Source organism: Ceratotherium simum, chromosome 3 (genome assembly GCF_057802395.1).
Source record: "Ceratotherium simum simum isolate JZ-2026a chromosome 3, ASM5780239v1, whole genome shotgun sequence".
In the NCBI taxonomy this organism is placed as follows: Eukaryota; Metazoa; Chordata; class Mammalia; order Perissodactyla; family Rhinocerotidae; genus Ceratotherium; species Ceratotherium simum.
In genome coordinates, this window is record NC_141902.1 from 59316548 (window position 1) to 59342958 (window position 26411).

At 39.2% G+C, this 26411-nt stretch overlaps 1 protein-coding gene across 1 annotated transcript in view; it reads left to right on the plus strand.

The window, feature by feature from the left end:
• Nucleotides 1–26243, plus strand: part of HACD3 (3-hydroxyacyl-CoA dehydratase 3) — a 40401-nt gene extending 14158 nt beyond the window's left edge. The window contains exons 2-11 of the mRNA XM_004421708.3: nt 4974–5016; nt 6912–6985; nt 8246–8410; nt 9841–9892; nt 12211–12321; nt 17691–17818; nt 19292–19404; nt 20636–20742; nt 21333–21464; nt 24526–26243. Coding sequence (XP_004421765.2) covers nt 4974–5016; nt 6912–6985; nt 8246–8410; nt 9841–9892; nt 12211–12321; nt 17691–17818; nt 19292–19404; nt 20636–20742; nt 21333–21464; nt 24526–24602 — 1002 coding nt within the window. The 3' untranslated portion in view covers nt 24603–26243. The remainder of the gene's footprint in view (nt 1–4973; nt 5017–6911; nt 6986–8245; nt 8411–9840; nt 9893–12210; nt 12322–17690; nt 17819–19291; nt 19405–20635; nt 20743–21332; nt 21465–24525) is intronic.
• The last annotated feature ends 168 nt before the right edge of the window (nt 26244–26411 follow it).

Here is a 26411-nt window from a genome sequence, read left to right on the forward strand (position 1 = left end):
TTTAATTTCAGTTCACTAAACAGTTATTGAGGCATTAGGGATTCAGAGATGAATAAGATACAGCCCCTGCCATCAAGAAACTCAAGTTTAGAGGGGCAGATAAACCAATAAACAATAATTACAGAACAGTGTGATAAGCATTAGAGTAGTAAGGAAGCTTTTAATTCTGATGTTGGAGGTGAGTAGAAGGGAAGAGGGATTAACATTTGACATGGACTTTGAAAGATGAATAGTGTTCAATAGATATGGAAGCTTAGAAGGACATTCTAGTCAGAGGAAGAAAAGCGACCAGAATATGAGTGCTTACTAGTTGCCAGACTCTTTGTATGTTGTTATAATTTAATTCTCACAATGATCTTGTGAAATAAGTGGTTTTATTGTTGTTTTAAAAATGATGACGGTTGCTGTGGATTTGAAAGTGAATGATAGAAATAGAAAATGATATAACTAGGATTTGAACTCACGTCCATCTGACTTTCAAGCCACCTTTTACCCTTTTCCCTATGCACTCTTCTTTTCACAAGCAAAGGCACAATTCTGTCTCTAGGAAAAGATGGGCTAGGTTGTGCAGATCAACCCTTCTGCTAAAAACAGCTAAAAGAGTTGAATGAAAATCCTCAAATCATCAAAGAGTTAACAACCTAGAAGTTAAAGGGGGAAGTCAAAGAGGTAAGCTGAACATTGAAACTGCTTTTGCCTTGAGAATATTTGCTCAACTGAGTAAACTTGAACTTTGTTTTTGACAGCCTGACAGAGTGCAGGGGATAGAAGAAAGATCAAAGCCCACCAGAGCTGCAGTATATAATAGGAAACCCTGCTCCGCATAAACTGTACTTCAGAGGACTGTACACTTAGGGGAAGGATGAGCTAGAAGTAAATCTGTCCCATCTCCCTATCCCCGGATGCCTTAGCACTGAGCAAAGTAAAGGAAAAAGTCCTTGAGGAGTCCAAACTATTAGTTGGCTCTCAAAAGATTATACAGCCTAAGTTTACACAATTTTGGAGATCCAAAAGCCCTCAAGCCATGAATTTAGTTTAAAGTGGTCTCAACTGGTATGCCCCTAGGTACCTGGCAGAGGCAAATGCAGATCCTTGTGGTATAGTTATGCTGATATCAGATAAGAGTTTTAGGCAAAAGTGTATTTTTAGAAATAAAAAGCTCAGTTCATGATGATAGAGGTTACAATTCACCAAGAAGATATAACAATATCAAAATTATATGTACCTAGTAATATGGCCTTGATAATATGTAAATTAAGAGAAGTACAAGGAGAAATAGACGAGTTTACGATAGTGTGATTTCTCAATAATTGAGAGAAGACAAAATTCAGTAAAGGTATAGATTATGTGAACAAGTAATTAACAGTAAACCTAATGGACGTACATAGAACACTGCATCTCACAACTCCAGAATACACATTCTTTTCAAGTTCACTCAGAACATTTACAAAAGTTGACTATTTACTGCTTTCTAAAGCAAGTTTCTACAAATTTGAAAGGATTAAAATCATACGGAAAATGTTCTCTGATCACAATGCAATTGAGGTAGAAATTAATGACATAAAATAACTAGAAAATCTCCTGCGCTTGGAAATTAAGAAACACTTCTCAATAATCCATGTTTCAAGAAAAAAATGATAATGGAAATTAGAAAATGTTTTAGACAGAATGGTAAGAAAAATGCTGCATTCAAAGCTTGAGAGATGCAACCAAAGTAGGAGTTGGCAGGAAATTTATATTCTTAAATGCTTATATTTAAAAGCATTAATTAATTAAAAGAATAAAGTCTGAAAATTAATGTCCTATGAATCCATTTCAAGAAGTTAGGGAAAAAATAGCAAATTCTCCCAAAAAAAGTTGAAGGAAGAAAATTATAAAGATTACAGCAAAAATAGAAAGCAGAGATAGAATCAGTAAAGCTAAAAATTAGTCCTTGAAAAAACATTTAAAATGGACAGATCTCTTGACAAGATTAAGACAAACCATATCAGTAATGAAAAAGAAGACTTAACTACAGAAGCTACAGACATTAAAAAGCTAAGAGAATATTAAACAAATTTACATCAGATAAAATGGAAAATTTCTTAGAAAGTAAAGATAGTTTCTATCAAAGATTTGATAACCTGAATAGCACAACCATTAAATAAATTGAATCAGTAGTCAAAAATCTTCCCACAAGGATGGGCTGGCCCTGTGGCTTGGTGGTTAAGTGCGCGCGCTGCGATGCTGGTGGCCCGGGTTCGGATCCCGGGTGCGCATCGAGGCACCACTTCTCCGTTCATCCTGAGGCCGAGTCCCACATACAGCAACTAGAAGGATGTGCAGCTACGACATACAACTATCCACTGGGGCTTTGGGGGGAAAAAATAAAATAAATAAAATCTTTAAAAAAAAAAAAAAAAAAATCTTCCCACAAGGAAATTTCCAGGTCCAAATGGCTTCAGAACTGGGGAGTTCTACCAAATATTTAAAGAAGTAATTCCAGGTTTTTTTTTTTTGATGAGGAAGATTAGCCCTGAGCTAACATCCATTGCCAATCCTCTTTTTCCTGAGGAAGATTGGGCCTGAGCTAACATCTGTGCTCATCTTCCTCTGTTTTATTTGGGGCACCTGCCACAGCATGGCTTGACAAGCGTGCATAGGTCTGCGCCTGGGATCTGAACCTGCAAACCCCGGGCCACTGAAGCGGAGCGCGCGCACTTAACCACTATGCCACTGGGCCGGCCTGTAATTCCAGTTTTATTAGTTGTCTATTGATGCATAACAAATCACCCAACAATGTAGTGGTTTAAAACAACAGTCCTTTATTATCTGTCTGTTTCGGTGGGTCCTTCGGGAGGGACCCACCCAGTTGGATGGTTGTGGCTTCGGATCTCTCATGAGGTTGTAGTCAGATGTCAGTTGTGGTTGAGGCCGTCTGATGGCCTGGTGTATCCACTTCAGGGATGTCTACTCACCTATTGGCAAGTTGGTGTCCGCAAGTTAGTTCTCCACGCAGGCCTCTATGTGGAACTGCTTGAGTGTTCTCATGCTCTGGTGTCTGGCTTTGCCCCGAGTGAGGGGTCCAAGAGGCCTAGATGGAAGCCACAATGCCTTTTATGACCTAACTTCAGAAGTCACATCACTGGTTCCATTGTATTCTATTGGTTACACAGATCATCCCTGACATCGCTTGGGAGGGGACTACACAAGAGTGTAAATACCAGGGGAAGAGGATCACTGGGGGCCATTTTGAAGGCTGGCTACCATCCCAGACTTCCACTTACATTTCCAGAGAAGAGACAGAGGGTACACTTTCCAGTTTGTTTTATGAGGCAAATATAAGAAAGGGAAATTATAGGCCAATCTTACTTATAAATATTAATTTTTTTCATTGCTTCAGAGTCTCTTCCTTCCCAGTTTTGAACTTGTTTCTGGCATAAGCTTTTTTTTTTACTGAAATGTATTCCTACCCTTGGAGAAGGTGAACCTGACATGCCCAGTGCACTGCTGGGCAGGAGCTGTCCCATGATTGCTGAGTTAGCATCTGAAATCTGGCTCACAGAAATGCTTAGTGAACTCTGGGCTTGTGCTAGACACTTACTCCTTGGTTGCACACATCTGTCTGAGGAGAGTAAACCGGGCCCCTAAACCTGCTTTTTTACTTCCAAGAGAATTAGGGTATGGAGAACACACAGAGTTGGGCAAGAAGTGACCCAAGTAGGAAGTTTACCATTAAGACATCCCAGAACTCGAGCTTTTATGATAATATTTACATCAAAACCCTGTTTCCCTTGCTGAGGAACTATGCCCTTGGAAGCGTAGCTTTTTTTGATAAGGTTCCCTAACTCCCTCTTTCTGCCACAGGGATCATCTAGAATTTTTGCCACTTTGGGTGAGCTTCTCACCCAAGTGTGAGTGAAGTCTGTACTCCCGCTGGGAAAGCTCTTAACATAAATCTTGGCTCAAATGCTACCCCTCCAGCTTTCATTCTTCCCCTTTTCCTAACTATGAATAGAGCATCTAGTCTCCTGCTGCTGGTTAGAATACCCCCTCTCCAACCTTCTCTCTCTCTTGTTGGTTTCCTTTGACGCATGATGGAGCACAGGGAGCTGAGCCTACAGGAGAGCAATAAATGAACTAGTTATGGCACTGGAAACATGCTGCTTCTTGCTTATCACCTTTGACCGGGGAGGTAGGAGGTGAGTTGCTTCTCATCCACTAAAAAAAGGGTTAAATAGTTTCACTCTAAATTATGCGGCTAAAGGCATGTAGCAACTTCTGGGAATAAATGAACAATTTGGAGAATTTTCATCTCTTCTAGTCTTGGTTTGGTTTGGGAGTAGAGTGTGGACCCTGAGGTTAAGACACTGCATATTTCATTTTCATCCCACCACCTGTGATCCTCAGCCCTTCCCTCTACCTATTGGAATTAATTTATTCTTCATGTTGCAGTACAGGTCTCACTTTTGGTGATGCTTTCCCTGACCAGTCTATTCCCATTGTGCGGGCGCTCTTCTTGACGCCTGTAACACTTACTGCTTTGTACTACTCTTTTGGTCTTGAGCATATGTTACTTGAAACTATTTGGTATCTACTCACAGGAAATGACTCATCTGTTCCACTAAATTCTCTGCCTCCACAGCTCAGGGACAGAGTCTTAGAGATTTGTTTTCCCCCGTAGCACCTCACATAGCATGTTGCGCCATTTACCATTTTCAGAATGGACTGACTCAATATCTGATTGTTCTGCACAGTTAGAGCAGTTTAGGGTCCTTCTTGCTGGAGCCTGCACTCTCAGATGGGTACAGATAGACATAGAGAAACCCTACACAGAGATGTGAAGAAACGACTAAACGTATTCGCTGGGGAGGCACAGGGTAGGAGGTCGAGTTCCCCTAGGGGGAAGGATGGAGAGAAGTAAGCCCCTGGTTTTAACTTCATTTTTCTCCTCATTAAAATGCCCTTCTTGCATCCTTGGTCTCTTTTCACAGAATCCTGCCATCAGCATCACTGAGAACGTGCTGCATTTCAAAGGTCAGTATCCCGACAAATGCTCCCAGCTCCACAATTAAGGAGGCATGGTGGTGGTTTTTTTTTTATTTCTGTCTGTTTGCTTTGTGTGCTTTCTATTGATGCTCACCTCTCTGATACTCTTGGAGTCTAGATTGTTTTGAAATATATTATTAGAAAAGTCAAAGAATTTGTTTAAAATCCTGCTTTCCCCTTGCAGAGGCAGTAAATACAGCAAAAAGGAATCCTGGGCTAGGAAAAAATCAGGAGATCCATCTTCTAGCTCTTATTTTGTTAGTACCTCAGACAGTGAACTTACTGACTTCTCTGGACATACAAAATGAGAGTATTGCATTATAATCTGTGTTTCTCAAACTTGTGGACCCATGGACACCTGAGAATATGTCCTCAGGATCTTCCAGGGCCATGGACCCCAGATTGAGAAAAATGTTAAGAGTTTAGATGAGGTCACTTTAAGTGATATTTGGCTCCATTGCAGCTGTGAATACAGATGCAAATACAGCCACTGAACTTGTGTGGCAGTACTTGACTATAAAGTAGCCGTCTAGATGATCCAGAATATGCTGCTGTTTTTTTTTAAGATTATAATGAAAACAAAACAGAAATTTTCTTAATGAGACTTTGTGGCTCCCTGATATTACACTGACAGATGGGTTTAAGAAACGCTGCACCCTAGATGATACATGCCTAAGGCCTTTCTAGCTCTGACAGTCTGATTCTGTGAATCTGCCTCCATCTCCTTTCTCCTCAGTTTGTCAGCAGATTTGCTGCTGTGCCTGAGAGGGTAGGTCTGGATTCATTGCCACCCAATGGAGTGGGATTCTCCCTACTCTCTCTCTCTTTTAGTTCCTTGGAATGTCATTAGTAAGTGACAGGTTATGGGATGTTGAAGAGTTTCTGCTTTACGTGAGATTCCGTCTACCTTAATATACTTGCATTGAAAGCACAGCCTGGCTTTTGTATCTACTTTTCAAGATGAGAGCTGTGTGGTAGCAGCTCAGATTTTTTAAGAGTTATACATTTGAAAGGAAGTTAAAGTGATAAAAGTGTATCTTGCCGCTTGGAGCTTGTAGACTGTCCTACCTTAAGGAATTTATGGTCTTAGAGAACAATAGCCACCTGTAGCAAATACTAGGCAAGTTATACCGCATATGGCCAGATGAGGAAAAAGAATCCCAGGAGGGAACCAAGTGATAGACAAGTCAGCGAGTTAGACGGGAAGGGATGTCCAGCAGTCACTGGCACCTACGCCTGGTGCCTGCTTGGTTTGGGGAAAGGAGCCATGTCAAGGCACAGGGATGGCATAATGGTCAACCCAGGGACTTTCTTCCCAGTTCCCTTTGTCCTTTCTTAGGAATGAGCTGAGAAAATTTTATTTCTCTTTTTTCTTCCATTTGGGAGGTGCTAAAGGAGAAGTCAGCTTCTCCATTTTCTCTCTCTGGTTGGGAGGTTTTTGATTCAGAGCTTTCTTTGAGACAATCCAGCCTTTCCATGTACGCTGCAACTTTTCTTAATTGCAATAAGGTAATACATCCACCTGATTTTTCTGTGCTCGGGATTCAGTGCCAAAGTAAATGTGAAAGTTAAATTTATATCTATGGGATACTTTGGTTTTGCTGTCTGTGTTCTTTTTCCTGCCTGTTATTTGTACTCGGTATCGTCAAGGCCACACTGGAAGATTAAGTAAATACTCTGGAACTGATCATCAGAAGGACATACAGAGATAAACTTTTGTCCAGGGTTTAGCTTGTCTTGCTATTGAGTATCTCTGTTCATAAGCCCCTACTCATTTTCGCAGGACCCATTAATATTTGTATAATTCTGAAAGAACTGCACCAAGCTTCTGGATGGCCTTGCTCTCCTCAAGTTCGCAGTAACCCACTTTTCTTTCTTTATAGCTCAGGGACACGGTGCCAAAGGAGACAATGTCTACGAATTTCATCTGGAGTTCCTAGAACTTGTGAAGCCAGAGGTATGTTCTTTCCTTTCTCATTTCCCCTTCCATTTTAGGAAATAAGTACTAGTAGTTTAGTGAAATGGGAAGCAGGGGTTGTGGGAAAGAAAAAGATAAAAACCAATGAAGAATATAGTTCTTTCATTTGGAGCAGAGCCCAGGTTTTAGCGGCAAAGGAGTGGGAAAATTGGGGAACCTGAGGTGAATCTGGGCTCTGCTGTTTATTAGCAGAGTGAACAAGTCTCTTCACTTTGAGTTCCAGTTTCCTCATGTGGTAAGTGAAGGATTGGACCAAGTGATCTCTAGGGATCCTTTCCAGCTCTGATAGTCTCCAGTTTTTACTGATGACAGAGGAATATGGAGCAGTTATATATAGGGTAGGTGAAGCCCATGCAAGAGGGTTACTTTCATGTGACTTTGCCACAGCGGCAATAGAAATCAGAAAAGGCTGAGGCAGCTGATCTTTAGAAAGAATGCTGGAAGTATAAGTGAAGTTTCCCTTCTCTCAGAGCTTAAGGAAGCTTCTCTAACAGGAAAGGAGAGAATCCAACAGATGGTGTATCTCAGCTTCTGAAATTACACTCTTATCTCTGGGGGCTTGAGCATGTTGATCTCTCTCTGCAGCAGGGCTTGGTTGTTTTGGTTGTTTTAATAGTCAGCAGTGTTTTAAGGGATAGAGAACCTGTCATGGGTCTTGCTGGAGGCAAAGAGAAAGGCCATGTGGAGGAATAATGAACTGAAATAGCCTCGAAGAATTTGAGTTTAGTTGGGAATACTCCCTAGGCTGACCCTTGTGAAAAAGGTGTCACTGATCCAGTACAGATCCTGGCCTTGGTTAGACCTTTCTAAAACAAGGACTTGCTCTGCCAGGGACCATTGACCATTTGCTTTCAGTCGTCTTCATGGGAGGAGCATTTGGACGGTGACTTGCGAGAGTGATTAGATCTAGTACCTTGCATGATGTAGATCTGGCTGCAGGGTTGTGCTAGTTTCCTCTAGGGTAACCAGGAACGATCTGCCTTTCTTATCCTGATTTCCTCCTGTGTCATTCATTGGGGGAATCAGAGAAAGACTGTGCTGTTCTTACCAGTTCTTCTCCATACCAACCCTTGTTCCAGATGTTCTCTTTGCATTAGGACTTGTAGGAGCAGAGAAGGAAGAAGGATAAGCATCTCATGCCACTTCTCTATATAGCCACACTGGCTTGGTGCAGTTTCAGGGGAAGGAGTAGGGGTTGGGAAGGAGAGGGCATTCTCACATTCTCACTTTCTCTCTTAGCCCGTTTACAAACTGACCCAGAGGCAGGTAAACATTACGGTACAGAAGAAGGTGAGTCAGTGGTGGGAGAGACTCACCAAGCAGGAGAAGCGCCCACTGTTTCTGGCTCCTGACTTTGATCGCTGGCTGGACGAGTCTGACGCGGAAATGGAGCTCAGAGCCAAGGTCAGTAAGGACCCTAGGATCTAGACAGAAATCATGAGGAGCGCAAGTTATTTGGGCCGCCTCAGATACCTATCAGGGTCTGATAGAATAAGAACAAAGTTACAAAGTCCGTTAAAGACCTGGAGACATGGTTTTATAGAAGTACTAGTCATGTGTTTTGTAGACTGTCCCTCAATTGGGATTTGTTTGATGTTTTTCTCGTGATTAGACTAGGCTGATGGGGTTTGGGGGAAAAGACCACAGAAGTTTCATTCTCATGTCATATCAAGGGTACATACTATCAAACAACTCGTCACTGCTGATATTAATCTTGATCATCTGCCTGAGGTAATATTTGTCAGGTTTCTCCACTGTAGTCTTCCTCCACCTCTTTCCTTATGTGTACTCTTTGGAAGGAAGTTGCTATGCATAGCCCATGTTTAAGGAGTGAGGAGCTATACTTTCCATCCTTAGGGTGGAGTATCTACATACTTTAGTTGGAAATCTTCTGAAAGGGAGATTTGTCTGTTTTCTCCCATTTATTTATTCAGTCATTTATTTATATCAGTATGGATTCATGAATATTTTATGGTTTGGGCTATAATCCAATACTATATTATTTATTTTGTTGCTCAAATTGTTCCTGCTTTGCCCATTGGAAGCTCTTTCAGTTGGCTCTTGTGTCCCTTTGATAAAGCTCCATCATTGTGGGGCTTTTTTTTGTAGGGGGGAGCATTTCCTTAATTTCTGGCACTGTAAGCTGCTCCAGGCTTATCTTGTATATTCCCTGCTCCAGCCCTAGAATCAGCAATTCTTTAAGGAGTACTGTTCTTTTTACTGGTAGTGGAAACCAAATCTGGGCTCTAGGTATGCTCATTGCTACTGGAGTGTCGTTGCTTCTAGGTCCTCTCAGCTGACAGAACCAGAAGCTGTATGTGTGCCTACTAGCCGAGGCATATCCATATACCTATAAATATTTCTATATGTATCCATCTGTATCTGTATTAAGCTAATATGAATTCATACTGTTGGGTTCATGATTTTAGCTTCTGGAAAAATTATACCAAAAACCTAGAAGCCTTAAAAAATAAAAAAGCAATCTATTTTCTGCCTTAAGTTTCTCTTTTGTTTCTATAACTATGACAAATCTTCTGCATGTCTTTTCCAGCTCTAAGATTCCAAGACTGTCCACTTTGTGGTTTGGAAGCCAGCTGATAGGTTTAGTTCAGTGAGCAGTGGATGATCATAGCATTCTGTGATGCTAGTGCTACCCAGTAAGGAGGAGTCAGACTCTTTGGCATCATGAGCTAGGACATGTTCCCCAATAAAGCATGGATGTAATTGGAGGAGATGGCTTTGAGGGAGTCGGATCACTTATCCAGCATGTGGACTTTTGCAAGCATCTGGGAATTCTAACTTGTGTTTTTGGAAAACTTCTGTCCAAATTCTAGGAAGAAGAACGCCTAAATAAACTCAGGATGGAAAGCCAAGGCTCTCCTGAAAGTAAGTTGCCCCTGCTGCTATGGTAGTTACCAGTTAACTTGTGATAGAGATGAGGGTATAGATGAGTGTGATGTGAAAAGATAGCTGATGTTGTGTAGGTGAGTTGATGAGAAATCCTTAATGTCCACTGCTTAAGCTGTGGACACCCACATCAGAAGCCTTGCTTGTAATGTTTCCCTTCTGTTTGGGGCCTAACATCATCTGAGTACACCAGCGCTGGTAGAGCAGAATGGAAGAACCTTAGTCTCCTGGGCTGGCCTAACGATAGGTGGCAGTGAGTCCTGCACAGACATGTGAAAATACTGTGTAGGCCCAAGGCTACACTCCTTCCAGCCTGGTGTTTTTCTCCCAACAGAGATCTCAAGGGCTGTGCCACCAATGAGTGTGGTTGTCACCTTAAAAAGTCCATTTCTTTTTCTATCTGTCCAACCCCACCTATAAGCAAGAAGCTCTGTAAGTGTAATATCTTCTGGGTGACATAGATTAAATTCAGCAGCTATCTGGTAAATTCATGCTGTGTGGAAAGCATTGTACTAGGCCCTTGAAGTGTGAAGCCGATGAATTCATCATAGCGCCTGTGCTACAAGAGCTTACATTCTAGAGGGAGAACCATGAAAGCTTATAAAACTAATACTGAAAAGCAGAATAAAATAAGAGTTCCTCATTTGTCCTAAATTGAACTTTTTCAAGTTTTAGTGGTCCTTATTTGGCATGCCATTAGTTGGGAAGGGGAAAGTGTTAGAGCAGTGGTTTTCAAACTCTGTTCCATGCTACCCCCGGGGTTCCCAGAGATGCTTTGGAGAGATAGGCCAAGCAAGCAGGTCCACTCCAATCAGAGCAGCTCAGCTTTGGCGTTTTATGTATTGGGGTTCTCAATTAAGTTCCTTTTGAAAAGGAGATTTCATTGCTTTAAAAAGAGATTTGAATAACTACTAATTTAGAGGAATATTCTTTTAGAAAAGCAAAGAGGAGGAGAGGATTAGTGGAGGTAAAGAATAAAAACAACATAAAAAGGCCACCTTGAAATTTAATTCTTTTATTGTTTTAGAGGGATAAACTACAAAAATATGTAAAAATTCATATATATGGATTTTTAAGATATTAGATAAAGGTTTAACTATCTTTTATCTAAATTCAGTTTCCTGATGAAAGAAGTTCTTTATGATGGGGAAATGTAATTTTTTGTAGTTTTGTAATTGAAGAAAAAATTTTAAGTAGTTAAATGTTGTTAAAAGTCTGAGTTTTTTTGGCCCCTTAGGATAACGTTTCTTTTGATTGACCACACTATTTACCGTGATTATTTGAGCATCAACAAAGTGTGTATGTAGAATATCTGTAGTCTAAGAATAAATATGTGGCAGCAAAATCTGAACTCCTAGCTCTTCTCTTGAGAATTATCCTTTCCTTTGCCCTGCTTCTTGGACTCAGCCATGACTCTGTCTAAGCTCCTTACTCCTTCCTTAACTCTAATTGGCTATGTCTTCACAAACCTTAGGCTGCAGACAAAATTAATGTCCCTTGTCCTGCCTCTCAGTTTATAATTTTCCTCATTTGGTTATATCCTCATTCTATCCATCTTTCAAAGCCCAGATCAGATATCATCTCATCCATGCAGACTTGCCTGATTTCCACTTCCCCGGCCTAATGTCATTTTCTCACCTTGAATTTTCACAAGATGTTACCTGCCACTCTCCATGTTATATTACGGTTTTTAGATTGTAAACTCTTTGAGGGCAGCATCATGTCTTAACCATCTTTAAATCCCAATAGTGCCCCTCACAGTACCTTGCACATTGTAGGTGTTCAGTTAATGCTTGGTTGAATGAATATATGATCTAATATCAGGATTTTTTTTCATTACTGTTTCTATCTCTTTGAGCTAGTTGACCTGCATGACCTTAAAAAATTCCAGAAAAGAAGAAACTGTAGATTATACTAAGATGACAAGAGCAGGAGCTGATTGTAACTTTATTTCCCATCTCTAATGCCTCCTAAACTGGTCAGTCATTCTTTGCCAGGGGCAATTTTTCTTTTTTCTTCTTGGATTTGTTATATCTGTATAATTATCCTTCAAGGCTGTGAAGGGAAAGACCGCTGAAGACATGCCTTGGAGTACAATGTTCCTCGTAATTTTTCCTTATCTGTTCCTCTGAGGGACCAGGAGCCCAGGCTGGTACCGACCTGGGCCAGGTATTTGTGTGGGATCTTGGGGAACCCCAGTAGGAAAAAGGGATGAAATCATCTGGGTTTGCCCCATACAACCCTCTCCTGCTATGACTACTGCTTTTAATAGCTTCCTGCCTTACTTTGCTTTTCAGCTCTTACAAACTTGAAGAAAGGATACCTGTTCATGTATAATCTTGTGCAGTTCTTGGGATTCTCCTGGATATTTGTCAATATGACTGTGCGGTTCTTTATCTTGGGAAAAGGCAAGTACAAAATTTTGAGGCTAATTTTCTTTTTTTGATAGTATGGCCCACTACTCATCGAAGGTAACACTCTCTGCCTTTGGTATTTATAGTACCCGCCCCCCCATCCCCCATATTTGTGTAGCACTTCATGCCTCTCATTTACTTTCATATCTCTTATTTCCCATGGCCTTGTGAAACAAGCAGATTAGATATTCTGGCCATTTACCAGGTGAGGAAACAGGCTTAAAGAAGGTCAAAGAAATGGTCCATGTCAAAACAGCTCGCCAAGGGCACGTCTTGGGCTAGCGTCCCTTTCCTATTCATTACTCGATAATTCATTTTAACTGAATAGATTGGTGTTATGATACTTCCATGCCAAAGTTCCAAGTCCAAAAGGGATCTCACCTCTTCAGAGCCTAAATAGATTCTCAAATGGACTATTCTAAAACTGAATGAAAAGACTATCACAAAGATATTAATTCTTGCTAAATTAATTTATATGTTTAACAGAATTCTGGCCAAAGTAAATGACAATGGAAAAATTTTGAGAATGTGATCTAAAGTATTCTGAAATTTTATTGTGAACAATAAATAGATAATATAATTTGGGGGAAGAAAGAGTAATGGGAGAAGACTTTCTCTACCTGATGTGAAAGAATGATATAGCATTAATGTAAGAATAGACTAATCAATAGAGTCGATTGTTGGCTTAGAAATAGTTCTTACGTTCTATGTATCCAAGTTATATATATGATAAAAAAGGAATCATGAATCAATGGAAAGGGAAATATTATCCAATAATTTTTTATTGGATGGGAAATCTAATAATATTTTCAAGGGAAATTGGTTAGGTTTGGGTGCATGAGGGAGGCAAGGAATCTGTTTGACTCTTCTCACACTATCAAAAATAAATTTCCCCAAAGGATTTAATAGTTGTATATCAAAAAGTTAAATCATAATAGAAGATATAAGTAAATGTTGATAAAAATCTCACATGGAGGATTAGGACTTTCTAAGCTTAAAAATGTTAGAAGAAATCATAAGGAAAAGGTCAATATATATGACTACATAAAATACCCAAATTCCTGTATATTTAAAAACATCCCAGTCAAGACAACATTAAAGATTAAAAGCTTACTGAGGTGTGGGCCGGCCCCGTGGCTTGGTGGTTAAGTGCGCGCGCTCCGATGCTGGTGGCCCGGGTTCGGATCCCGGGCGCGCACCGAGGCACCACTTCTCCGTCCATCCTGAGGCCGAGTCCCACATACAGCAACTAGAAGGATGTGCAGCTATGACATACAACTATCTACTGGGGCTTTGGGGGGAAAAAATAAATAAATAAAATCTTTAAAAAAAAAAAAAAAAGCTCACTGAGGTGAGCAGCATGGAAATGGAAGGTTGGTGGAAAATTGCAACAAATATCAGCAAGAGTTGCTTTTTTTTACGTCTAAAGAACTTTGTACAAATTGATTTAAAAATGGTGAAAACTCCACCCAGTAGATAAATAAACAAAAGTCATTACAGGCAGTTCATAAGAGGAAATAAAGCTAATTCAACATACACCAGGGCCGACCCGGTGGCATAGTGGTTAAGTTCGCGTGCTCTGCTTTGGCAGCCTGGAATTTGCAGGTTCGGATCCCAGGTGTGGACCTATGCACCGCTCATCAAGCCATGCTGTGGCGGCATCCCATATACAAAATAGAGGAAGATGGGCACAGATGTTAGCTCAGGGCTAATCTTCCTCAGCAAAAAGAGGAAGATTGGCAATGGATGTTAGCTCAGGGCCGATCTTCCTCACCAAAAAAAAATACAGCAAAATGTTGTATGAGATGAAAAATAAAATATTTTTTATTTATCAATTTTTCAAAGTTATAAAAGATACCTAATTCAAGAGGACATAGGCTAAATTTAATGAACACTCCAATGGCTACTGGGAGGGGACGTACGACTCTTTTGGAAATCATTTGACAAGGTGCATCAAGAACTTTAATTGTTCATATCCTTGAACTTGGTTTGTCACTTCTAGAAATATGTTCTAAAGAGAAAACTGAAACCTCAAGAAAAGCTTTTTCAAAAAGATATACATTATGGCATTATTTATATTAGAGACAAATTAGAAACTACCTAAATGTCCATCAGTGAGGGATTGCTTTAGAATATTCACTCAGTGGAATGTTGTTAAGCAAATATAAAGTGTCAAAGAGTTTGTAATAACATGGAAAAATACTTATAATAGGCTAAAAAAGTAACATATAAGTTTGTTCTTCCAGTTTGATCACACTGATATAAAAAGGAGGAAAAAACTGAGCCAATACATGCAAAAATATTGGAAGGAAATGCACCATTTTTAAATGGTTCGAATAGATAATTAAAATATTTTTCTTTATTTTGTAAAGTAAATATGAGGAAAAATATAAGTATAATGGAAAATATGAATTCTATTTAAACAGAGAGAAAAATCCTTTAGGCTCTTTTAGTCTTCAGTCCTAAATTTTCCCATGTGAATTTTGTAGAGTTGAATTGTAATTGGCTCTAGAGTCCTTTGAAAGAAGAAGTGCACATTGTTTTCCAGCCTTCCTAACAACTTGGAATTCTGCAGAGCACAGTAGCAGGCTAGTGAAAAGCTTCCCAAATGCCTAGTGTCTTATATTCATTTGTGACCAGAGGTCTACAGGTGAGTTATTTAAAGAACAAAGGAAGTCTCAGACACAGTTATTCTCAGACCTGTAGCTTTTATTAGTATAGATTTATCACAAGTCCCGTGGAATGAATAAGGACATTCAAATACATAAAAAATTTGTTTAACCTAACATAGTTGGATTGATTCCAAGTGTTTCTGTGCAACCTGCTGGCTGTTAGGTACCGTGCAACCTGCTGGCTGTTAGGTGATCCAGTCCAAAAGCTGCTAGGTTATCTGGGTCGTGTGTTTAAAGTCAGCTGCCTGGATTTGTAATTTCTATTTTGGCTCTGAGCCTCTTCCTTAACCACCTGCGGGAATGGAGCTGCTGGTTTAATTCTTCCCTTATCAGTCCTCAAAGATATAGTAAGGACCTGGGGCCTGGCACCCGAGGTCATAGTTTGCCTTTTGCAGTTTTTTCCTTTTGAATAAAGGATGTTGGTGAATGGCAAATTCTGCACATGTACTTGTTTTTTCATTTAAACGTGTACTTGTTAAACTTGTGCTAAGGAAACGCAGCAAACTCTTGGGCTTATGTAGAAACTCTTGTTTAAGTTTGTTTAGCTCTCTATTAAGGAATACTTTTTTATTAAATAGATTTTTATTTTTTTCTAATTACAAAAATAAATGTTAATTACAGAAAAATAAGAAAATAAAGACTTAAATAAAACGAAACAAAAAACTCTCTGGAATTCCATCTATGAGAGCAACAGATACTTGGCACCTTGGTGTATATCTTTCTGAACCCACATAACTTCCTTAGGAACAATTCCTAAAGTGGAATTGTGAGATTAAAGGGCATATTGTTATTAAGGATTTTGATGTATAACTGCCACTATTTAGATCCATATTCCATTAATATACAAGTGCCTTTTAGTACTTTCAAAACTTTTTTTCCAAATCATAAAATTAAATGTATGGATTTAAGAAAGTTTGGAAAATGGAGGAAAACCAGGGAGAAGTGTAGGGGGAAGGAAAAGGAGGTGAATACGGCATTGTCTGTCACTATTAATATTTCCATACATCTCCTTTTAGTCTTTTTTTCTCCTGTAGTTAAAAATTGTGATAATACTGTATATACAATTTTGCATCTTGTTTTTAAAACAATAATAAAAGCATTTTAATGTTATTAATATTCTTTATAACTGTCATTTTAGAAATCAGATTTCTATTCCTGATTTGAAACAAGGATGAATTTCCCATAAAATCAGAGGCAGAGCAACAAGATCTAATTTTTGTTTACCATATGCCAAATTTTAAGAAAATAAATTTTTTATCTTATATATAGCAAAATTTAAATTGTAACTTTGCATTAATTCATCAATGAAAATTAGTCAAATTTTGAACTTACTGGTGGAATTCTTCTGGCAAAATTGTACAATAACATATACCGTTCTTCATTTCACATTTGACTTTGTAGCAGGGTTGTAAAGGGGATCATTTTTGCAAAAATAGTAGAGCATTTTTTCAGTTTTTGCAAGGGCCTCTTTTGTTCATCTGATATTTAAACCACACACACTTTTTTTTTTTTTTTTTTGGTGAGGAAGATTAGCCCTGTGCTAACATCTGCCAATCCTCCTCTTTTTTGGCTGAGGAAGACTGGCCCTGGGCTAACATCTGTGCCCATCTTTCTCCACTTTATATGGGATACAGCCACAGCATGGCTTGCCAAGCGGTGCATCGGTGTGCGCCCAGGATCTGAACTGGTGAACCCTGGGCCGCCTGCAGTGGAGCGCGCGCGCTTAACTGCTTGTGCTACTGGGCCGGCCCCTAAACCACACTCTTTTGAGGCTGCTGTGGTGTCGTGTTTGTTAGCTACCTCTGCCAGATCCTCAGAGGCGCTAGTACTTGTATTTAATAAGCAGGGAGCCAAGAATCCTAAACTTTCTGCAATGGCAGTGGTGCCCTGGTTGAGAAACACTGTAGAAAGGCATGTAGGAATGCAGGATGTCAAGTGAGGGTCAGTATGAAAAGTAAAGGCTATTACGGACCACTCAGAATTGATACCACATTTGCTGACCTCATGGAAGCAATAACTGTCATTTAAAGTGCTTATGTGATGTTCTATGAAGTAGATATACTATAGTTTACTCAAACTTCCCATAATCTTAGACGTTTAGACCATTTCTACTTTAATGCACTTAGAATTAATGTTTCAGAGAGCAACTTTGTTCCTAAGCATTTTCTTTTTGGATTTTTTTAGTTAGGATAGATTCTCAGAATAAGAATTATTAGGATTAAATATATAAACACAAGGTTTTTGAAAATTAATTTTATTTAATGCTTTTGCACTTCTGCCTTTATTTATGATTGTATAGTTTTTAAGATTTTACATGGCTAGGTTGCATTCAATATATGTGATAGAGTTTTAGCTTTAAATTAAATGAGGTAATGGATCTGAAAAGAATTATATAGATTTTTCAGTATCTAATAACTGAATGAAGTCTAGGTATGCTTTTTTTCTTGCCTTGTAAAATGAGAAGGTCACACAGGGTTTATGTGTTAACTTTCTGGTAACCAGTAGAGTTTACTGTTAATGACCCCACAGGCCTGCTTCCCACCAGCTTAGTTGGATAGTAAACTTGAATCTTTCTGGATGTTTATTATACCTTTCCTAAAATTCCTTTCATGTGAGGAGTTATCTAATTTGAGAAATAATTCTGTTGGGATTTGCCAGTTGATTTACCCTTGATGTGTATTTGTTCCATAGAGTCCTTCTATGACACATTCCACACCGTGGCTGACATGATGTATTTCTGCCAGATGCTGTCAGTTGTGGAAACTATCAATGCAGCAATTGGAGTCACTAAGTCACCAGTGGTGCCTTCTCTTATCCAGGTATTGAATAATCAACCTCAAGGGTGGGGAATGAAAGATTTCAGTGTTTATTTAGTAGATTTACCACTATTTGCTGAAAAGTCTCAATTAGTAAAAATAGCTTTGCACAGGAATAGCATTGTTTTATCTGAACAAGGAGGAAAACTTCAAGCCTCAGGGATATTTTCCAAAGTAGATTTTTGCTATTTCAGGTCTATATCATTGTTTATAGCATCTTCATGAAATCATAAAGTTATAAAAAGAGCTTTAAAACTAGGGAAACTTGATTCTCAGGCAGGAGCAGAAAAATCTACTTTTGATCTTCTTAGATAGAGAGGTGCTTGGTCTCCTCCCACCTTGGATAGATGAAGGCAGTATAATACCTAGAAACGCTTCGCTTCAGACTTTCTTCCATATGTGAAGGTGGTTCTTCTGACTCACGTGGGGAGTTTTCTCCCCCTGCAATACATCTATGTTGTTTCTTAATATTTGAAAGATTGCTGTCAGAAACAGGGTATCAAAGTCTTTCAGCCTCCTTGCCTGTTTCCTAGCTATGCAATTACATACTATTAAATACCACCCACCCAGACTCAGGGTGAACCAGGTGATTGTTGGTTAGTCTCTTCTGGAGTACTATTTTTATAGTTCTACCTTTTTCTGGTATACCACCTCTAATTGTGTTCTGGCATTCTAATTATATCAGTTGCATGGTAAATGGTGTTAATACAGTAGCCTTGTTATTTCTAGTTTTTCTGTCCTTGGAATGAGGCTGTTTAGTTTAAAAACTAAAAGGGGATAATGAGTGACCCACTAATATGAAATAATATTTTTGTATATCAAGGACTAGTACAAATAAGCATTAAGGTAGAATTTCTAGGGCAAGATGGAAGGACAGGTGCAGCATCATCACATCGCATGGCTCCAGGGAATGCCATTCATGTAACAGTGTGCGTGAAGCCTCCTGGAGTTGGGCAGGGCCACATGCATCAACATGGATGAGTCTCAGGAAGGTAACATCGAGTAGGAGGCAAGTCACAGAATAATACATACAGCATGATTTCAGAAAGTTTTAAGATAGGCAAAATGAAACAATATACTGTTTAGGAATATATATGTAAGCAGTAGACCTATACAGAAAAGCAGTGGAATGGTTAACACAAGATAGTAGTTACCTATGGGGAGTTCTATTTCTTAACTTGGATTATGCAGACACAAATATTCATTTGGCAGTATCCTTGAAACTGTGTTTGAATGTGTGTGTGTATTTTTAAAAATATTTATGATGATATATTTACACACACACGTCTGTTCAAAAAGACTGGTTTGAGCACTTTAACTTGTTCTAGGACTGAAGCAGAGGACTAAACTAGTTGAGCTCAATCTTTTTTTATTTACGTTGAATTTAGTGGGATTAGGTTTCAGATAACATATATATATATATATATATATATTTACTCTCTTTTTAAACTTTTCTCTTATTGGTCCTTTTAATAGCTTCTTGGGAGAAATTTCATTTTGTTTTTCGTCCTTGGCACCATGGAAGAAATGCAAAACAAAGCTGTGGTTTTCTTTGTGTTTTATATGTGGAGCACGATTGAAATTTTCAGGTGGGTAGAAATGCCAGTTGGTGTTGGAAAGCTTCTCCCTTTCTGGAGCAGCTCTCTTCTTGAGGGAGTTGCTGTCTTATCCAGAGTCTCATTTGATTTGGGATTAAGGTTCCGTGTGTGGAGAGTTCCAGCTGCATCTTCGTGCTCTCCAAAGGGGAGGCAGAGTTTTTCTAAAGCAGTCATTGGATCATAGTACCAGCCTGGGCGCTGGGGAGCAGAGGGAGAGATCAGAGAAATGAAAGACCCATCCTACCCTTCAGGATCTTGCTTTGTTGTTGGAAAGAGAGGCCTTGTTCACATGGAAAAATTCTTGAAAGGGCTGAAGAACCGTGGGGTTGAAGGAGCAATCCAGGTTGGATGGAACTAGTGAAGACCAGCCTTCTGGAAAAGATAATAGAAATGAATCTTTTACTACAAGATTACTGAAGTTTGAATCTACCTCGTATCTGCTTCTTCCATTCTCACTTGTCAATAAAAGAAATGTCTTAAAAAAGAAGATCCAATTAAAGTAGATGTATGCTTCTCTGTCAGACCATACATATTCCATATTTCTTCCCTTTTCAGTCAAGTGGAGCAAGGATTTTTCAAATTGACTCCTCAGCTGTAGGTTGGGTGGTGTTTTGGCGAAGTTAACAGTTGAGAGAGAGAACAGGCAGTAGCAGCCATAGAATGTGTCTTAACCATGGTCTGTATCCCATGGCACCCAGGATACCCTCTAATCTACTTAATACAAAGGTGAAAGAGATTAGAGGTACTTAATACTGACTTTCACTGTTTAGGAAGAAACAAATTTCTTTTTTTATCGTCTCTCTTTAAATAGAGTATATCCGATTATAGATTAGAGGTCTTTGTATACTTTTATTTTGATAACATTCGGTTATCCAGACATAAGCTATCTGTCACAGTGTCTGTCATCTTTACCTACTTGGAACATAGATCAGAACGAGGAATAAAGCCAAAAAGCTTCTGAGCATTCATTCCATATACTGAACTATTCCAAAGAGGGTTCCTTTGAGACCTAAACATAGTCTGCCAGTAAAGAGAGTTCACATCCTTTGAAGATTGGGGAGGAGGATGATGAAAGTTTGTGGGTAGATAACCCAGGATTATAATTCTGCTCTGAAGAGGCCGTGTGTGGCTGATTGTGAAGTGATTCTTCTTGAATGGTGTTTTAGGGTTGCATTCAGAACCTGAAATGGCTTTTAACATCCAAATTCGTTATTTTCAATAGGTACCCCTTCTACATGCTTTCCTGCATTGACATGGATTGGAAGGTGCTCACATGGCTTCGTTACACTGTGTGGATTCCCGTATATCCTTTGGGATGTTTGGCAGAAGGTACGTTCAGGAACTTTAGGTTTTGTAGCTTAGCTCCAAGGGATAGCAAAGCCGATAGCCCAGACCTTTCTTCCTCCCTCTGCCAGCCTTAGTCTGATATATGGGTATTTGACTTTTCAAGAATTTTTTTCTAGTGACTTCCTTCTGTAATATTCCTGATACCCAGAGTATTTCAGGGAAGTAGCTTGTTTTGTAAGGTTTGGAAGCCTGGTGGTCATGTATTGCATACTTCCTATTTATATGGTATTTTTAATTTTCCAAAGCAAGTTCATACTGATGACTTCGTTTTATTCTGACAAACACCTAGTAAGAGAGTCAGGTGGGATTTTTCTCTCCAATTTATGGACTAGGAAACTATAGCCCAGTGCTATCAAGTGACTGTTCCTCATTCATCTTTCTGTTGTCAGCTTGGAGGCTTGTCTCTTATGAAAGCTAGAGGGAAAAAAAGATGAAGAGTCGTGAGCCCTCTGTACAAAAGGGAGGAAGCATTTTCAATAAACCCAGAACTGAAACTTTGAGGTTAGAAGGTTCTGTCACTAGATGTGACTGTATTTCATTTGCTTCTGACAAGTTCTTGTTTCTGCTTTCAGCCGTCTCAGTGATCCAGTCCATTCCAGTATTCAATGAAACAGGAAGATTCAGTTTCACATTGCCATATCCAGTGAAAATCAAAGTTAGATTTTCCTTTTTTCTTCAGATTTATCTTATAATGTTATTTTTAGGTAAGTATTCTCTCTGTAATAGACTTTTTCCTGTCACTTCTTAGAGGGTAGAGTTAAATTATTCAAAGTTTTACAAGTCCTTGTTAGGATTCTTATTTCCAAAAAAGTAGTATAGAATTAGAGAAGGATTACTTTGCAAAACAGACCCACCGGGAGAATATTCTGTGTATGGAAGTATTTCTTCCCAAATCTCCAGGGGTTATCTTCTTGAGGTGCTCTTGGTCATTAAAGTCACCATAAGATATTTCATGTTTAAGACAATATAAGAAGCTCTTTTAAAATAGAATAAGAAGCTCATTTTACTTTTACTAATTTCAATAGCACATTCCTTATCCAGAGTTTACAGAGGTAGTAATACAACTGGCATCAAGAAAGGAAGAAGGGGGGCCGGCCCCGTGGCTTAGTGGTTAAGTGCGCGCACTCGGCTACTGGCGGCCCGGGTTCGGATCCCGGGCGTGCACCGACGCACCACTTCTCCGGCCATGCTGAGGCCGCGTCCCACATACAGCAACTAGCAGGATGTGCAACTATGACATACAACTATCTACTGGGGCTTTGGGGAAAAAAAAAAGGAGGAGGATTGGCAATAGATATTAGCTCAGAGCCGGTCTTCCTCAGCAAAAAGAGGAGGATTAGCACGAATGTTAGCTTAGGGCTGATCTTCCTCACAAAAAAAAAGAAAAGAAAGAAAGGAAGAAGGCAGTCAAGGCCCCTGAGCAGCCAAGAAATGTCATAAAGCTTCTACCTAACAATAGGAGAGCCCCCTGCTCCTCATGTAAACCCTGCTTGCTTGCTTATTAATTTACTTTTATATAAAATCACAAATTCTTGCTTTAATTCATAAAAATTAAGAACTAAAAGAAGACAAAAGGAAGTAAACCTAAATTATTGCAATTATGAGAGATTTAAAAGCCTTCCTAACTATAAGTACTGTTTAGATGAAATTCTAACACATTTTAATATAATTTATGTACTTCTCCCTGCTTTAGTTCGCAAAAGGTCTTGATGTGGTCCTAAATAAGTAGAGCTGTCTGGTCTCCTAGTAACAGAAGGATGTGCCAGCAGATAGTATATTAGTTAGCTATTGCTGTGTAACACATTACCCCCAAACTTAGCAGCTGAAGACAACAAACGTTTCTGAAGGTCAGGAAGCAGCCTAACGGGGTGGCCCTGGCTCAGGGTCCCTCATGAGGTTTCAGTCAAGCTGAGGCTCCAGTTTCTGCAGACTTGTCTGCGGCTGAAGAATCCGCTCCAGGCTTACTCACATAGCTGTGCACAGGAGGTTTCAGTTTCTTGCCACAGTACTCCTCCATATGGCTGCCCATGCCATGGCTTCCCCCAGAGCAAGTGATCTGAGAGACAGCCAGAAGCCACACTGCCTTTTTAAAAATTTATCTATTTATTTTTTATTGAAATATATTTGACATATAATATTGTGTAAATTTAATTGTGTAAATTTATACAACTTGATACATTTATGTATTGTAATATGATTGCCATTGTAGTGATAATTAGCACCTCTGTCACGTCCACATTGCCTTTTATAATCTAATCTCAGAAGTGACATACCATCGCTTTTGCCATATTCTGTTGGTTTCACAGACCAACCTGGTACAGGAGGGGACTCCACACGGGTATGAAATACTAGGAGGTAGGGATCATTGGGGACCATCCTGGAGGCTGGCTACCCCAAACAGTGAGAGGAAGACCACAAAAAGTAAACTCAAGAAGCCAGAAAGCCTAGTGGTCTTGGTCACCTAGTACTAGGGGAGAAGAGACTTACACCCTTTAGGATCCTCTCCAGGTATCAGCACATGGCAGAAGCACAGTTAAACAATATACATTATGGGTGTAGGTCTTTTACCAAAGGTTAAATGTTATTCCATTTTTTCTTTTCTGTTTCAGAAAGGATATAACCCATTTCAGAAAGATTTCTAGCCAAAAATATTAAAATGTTTGGCCCTTGAAGGGAGTAAGCTTCTGTTTAGGAAATGCTCTCATCAAAAGAGCTCTTTACCTCTATTACTGTGTAAATCTAGTATTACTGCAACTGGGCTCCATGAGGTGGGCATACTGAAAGAGGAATAAGCATTGGAAAAACTGCTAAAATATTTCACTAAAAAAGTTAGAAGGGTAGAAGTATCTTAATATGCACTAACCCTAGTGGCTTTGTGTTATGTTTTCGCACACTCTAATTTACAAGGTTTTATACTCATATTTAGTTTGCCTACAATGAACATGTAATTGTTCTTATTTTCAGAATGAAATAAATCCTAAATTTTCATAATTTAGAAGCAGTATGAGTTACATTTATATATAAATCAAAGTGCTTTTCTAAACATACATCCTCTCACAGTAAGTGTGTAAAATAAGGGTTTTTAACCCTCTTGTACAATGAGGAAACTGAGGTGAGGCTGAGCCACAGAACTAGTCAGTGGTCAAGTAGGATTGAAATTTTTTCACTGTGAAATCCTGTGTTTTCTAATTCACCGAATCGTGCTTCCTAAAGTGTCTCATACTTTTAGACCATTGCATAATACATGTTATTGCATAGCCTTCAATTAAAAATGGGGTTGTTTCTATACTTAGGTTTATGTATTTCATTTTATGTAAACCTTACCTTAGAAAGAAAGAAAGGAAAAAAAGAACATGGAACTCTAATCAATTTAGGGGTAAAATGTACTGATGTCTGGAACTTACATGGAAATATATAAAAAATGAGATGGGAATGGGTATGTGATAAAGTAAATATAATAAAGAGTTCAAGTTTAAATCTAGGTGGTGTTCACTGTGCAACGATTTAATCTTTTTTGTATGTTTGAAAATGTTCATAATAAAATATGGGAGAAAATTAAATTGTAAACCCACTGGGAAAAAATTGAGTTGTCTCTACTGCATTGTTAGTAATTTGTTGTAAGTTGTACTTCCTGAGCAGGTGCAATAAGCACGGTGCTTTGGGATATGAAAAACAGACAACTAGAGACTGTCCCTGCCCCAAGAGCTTCTGGTTGTAAACAAAGACAAAGATTCTCATTTCTAATTGGCCTCTTTTCTTTTTCAGGGTTATACATAAATTTCCGTCACCTTTATAAACAGCGCAGGCGGCGCTATGGACAAAAAAAGAAAAAGACTCACTAAAAAGAGAGATTTAGATGACTTCTTGCCAGTTTGAGCCTAATCTATAATTCTTACAGTTTTACCTTCTTGTACTGATGTAAAAGTTTTTTTAAAAAGTTAAACGATTACATTCTCAGCGAGGCTATCTTCTCGTTTCCCCAGTAACATTCCTGAATTTACCGTGTTATCGTAGTGTAGTACTTGCATGACATGGATTCCTGATATCTGATGACAGGTTCGTTCTTGTATATTCTGTTAGTGACAACAAAAGACTCAGCCCTACTCCCACCCACTGTGTCTAGTCAGTCTGTTGCACACAGGCCAGAGATAATTCTTCAGTGCCCTGACCCTCCCAGGTACCGGCCATTCTTATAGCTGGGATTTGTTCTTTTCAGCTATTGCTTGTGAAAAAAAAGCAAGACTATATTGCTTTATAGGAGGCTGTGAAAGTGACTCACACAGGACCTAATATATTTGGTACCCAAGGGGTTACTTAAGTGGGGTGGCATTGATTTTTTTGAAATCATTGATAAAACATTTCTGAGTCCGAGTGGGGCTAGAGAACATGTATTTCCTCTGAATCTTTTGGCCTAACAACATCTGTTACTGCAGTGCTTCCCTGTGTGGGCCCTGGAGAGGCACAGAGGGATTGGAGAGAAACCAGTCAGAACCTTGGAAGACCATGATCACTTACTTCATTCCTAGCTAAATCAGAACTATTTTCAACACGAAAGAAAGATGAAACATTAATTAGAAAACAATGAGATTCTAAGAGTTCTGACCCAAATGGCTACAGGGGTCAGAAAGGTCAAACTGGCAGTAAGACAGCTGCTGGCAGTGCAGCCACTGACTGGCAAACTGGAAACATTACAGTAGGTCAGACTAAACACACCTACAGCTGTCTTAGGCTGTGCACAAACAAACTCAACCTTCCTTCCCCTGCACTGGCTGAGTCCATTTACTTGGGTACCTGTCAGAGTGAGTGGTGGAATTGTCTGTTTTTGAATATACCTCAAAAACACCTGCTTTTATTCTGCTGTTTCACCTGTCTGCAGTAGGACAGTGAAAACAGTGAGAACTCTGGCTGGAGGAGCACCAGCTGGTCCTTTAACAAAGATTCCTGGCAGGAAACCCACCAACAGAGGAACTGAAAAAAATCTAGACAATATGAAGTTTGGCCATGGTCAAAACCATGAGTTTCTTCTAATACATTCCAAGTGAACCAAGTAAAATAAGTGCTAGAAGTAATGCTTGTATAAACGAATTTAAGACATGATAGCTCTTTCTCTTCTGCCATTCCCATTGTTCCTGGGGGAAAGGGGACTCAATGAGTTTGCTGTTTCTCTGAGCCCAAGATGGAAACCTGGTTTGACCTAAAAACATCTGATTAGCATAGGCTGGCCGATTTTTTACAAGTTCATTGCACTGAAAGATATTTTGCATGTCTGCAACTTCTGTCAACACTTGTTTGTATTAACTTCTTATGTTCTTTCAACTGACTTTCTGTGTGTAATTGGGCAGATCAGCTTTGCAGTAGATTATGCTGCATCTTCATGGCAGAATCTTGTATTCTTAGTGATTGTTATAAATCCTTTTATTGCTGTCTGAGAAAGCAAAAGATTGTGTATTTCTATTAAACATTTACAGTCAAAATCCTAATAACTTGTGTTTAAAGATCATTTAGTCTAATGGTTTTCAAATTATTAGTGATCAAGTCCTCTGTTCAGATAAATATTGTATAGCAGTTCAGCATGTTAAACCAAAAATGGTTGCTTGGGTTGAAGCCTGAGGGAGTAATACCTTAGGTGGTCCACAGAGCAATTTGAAAAG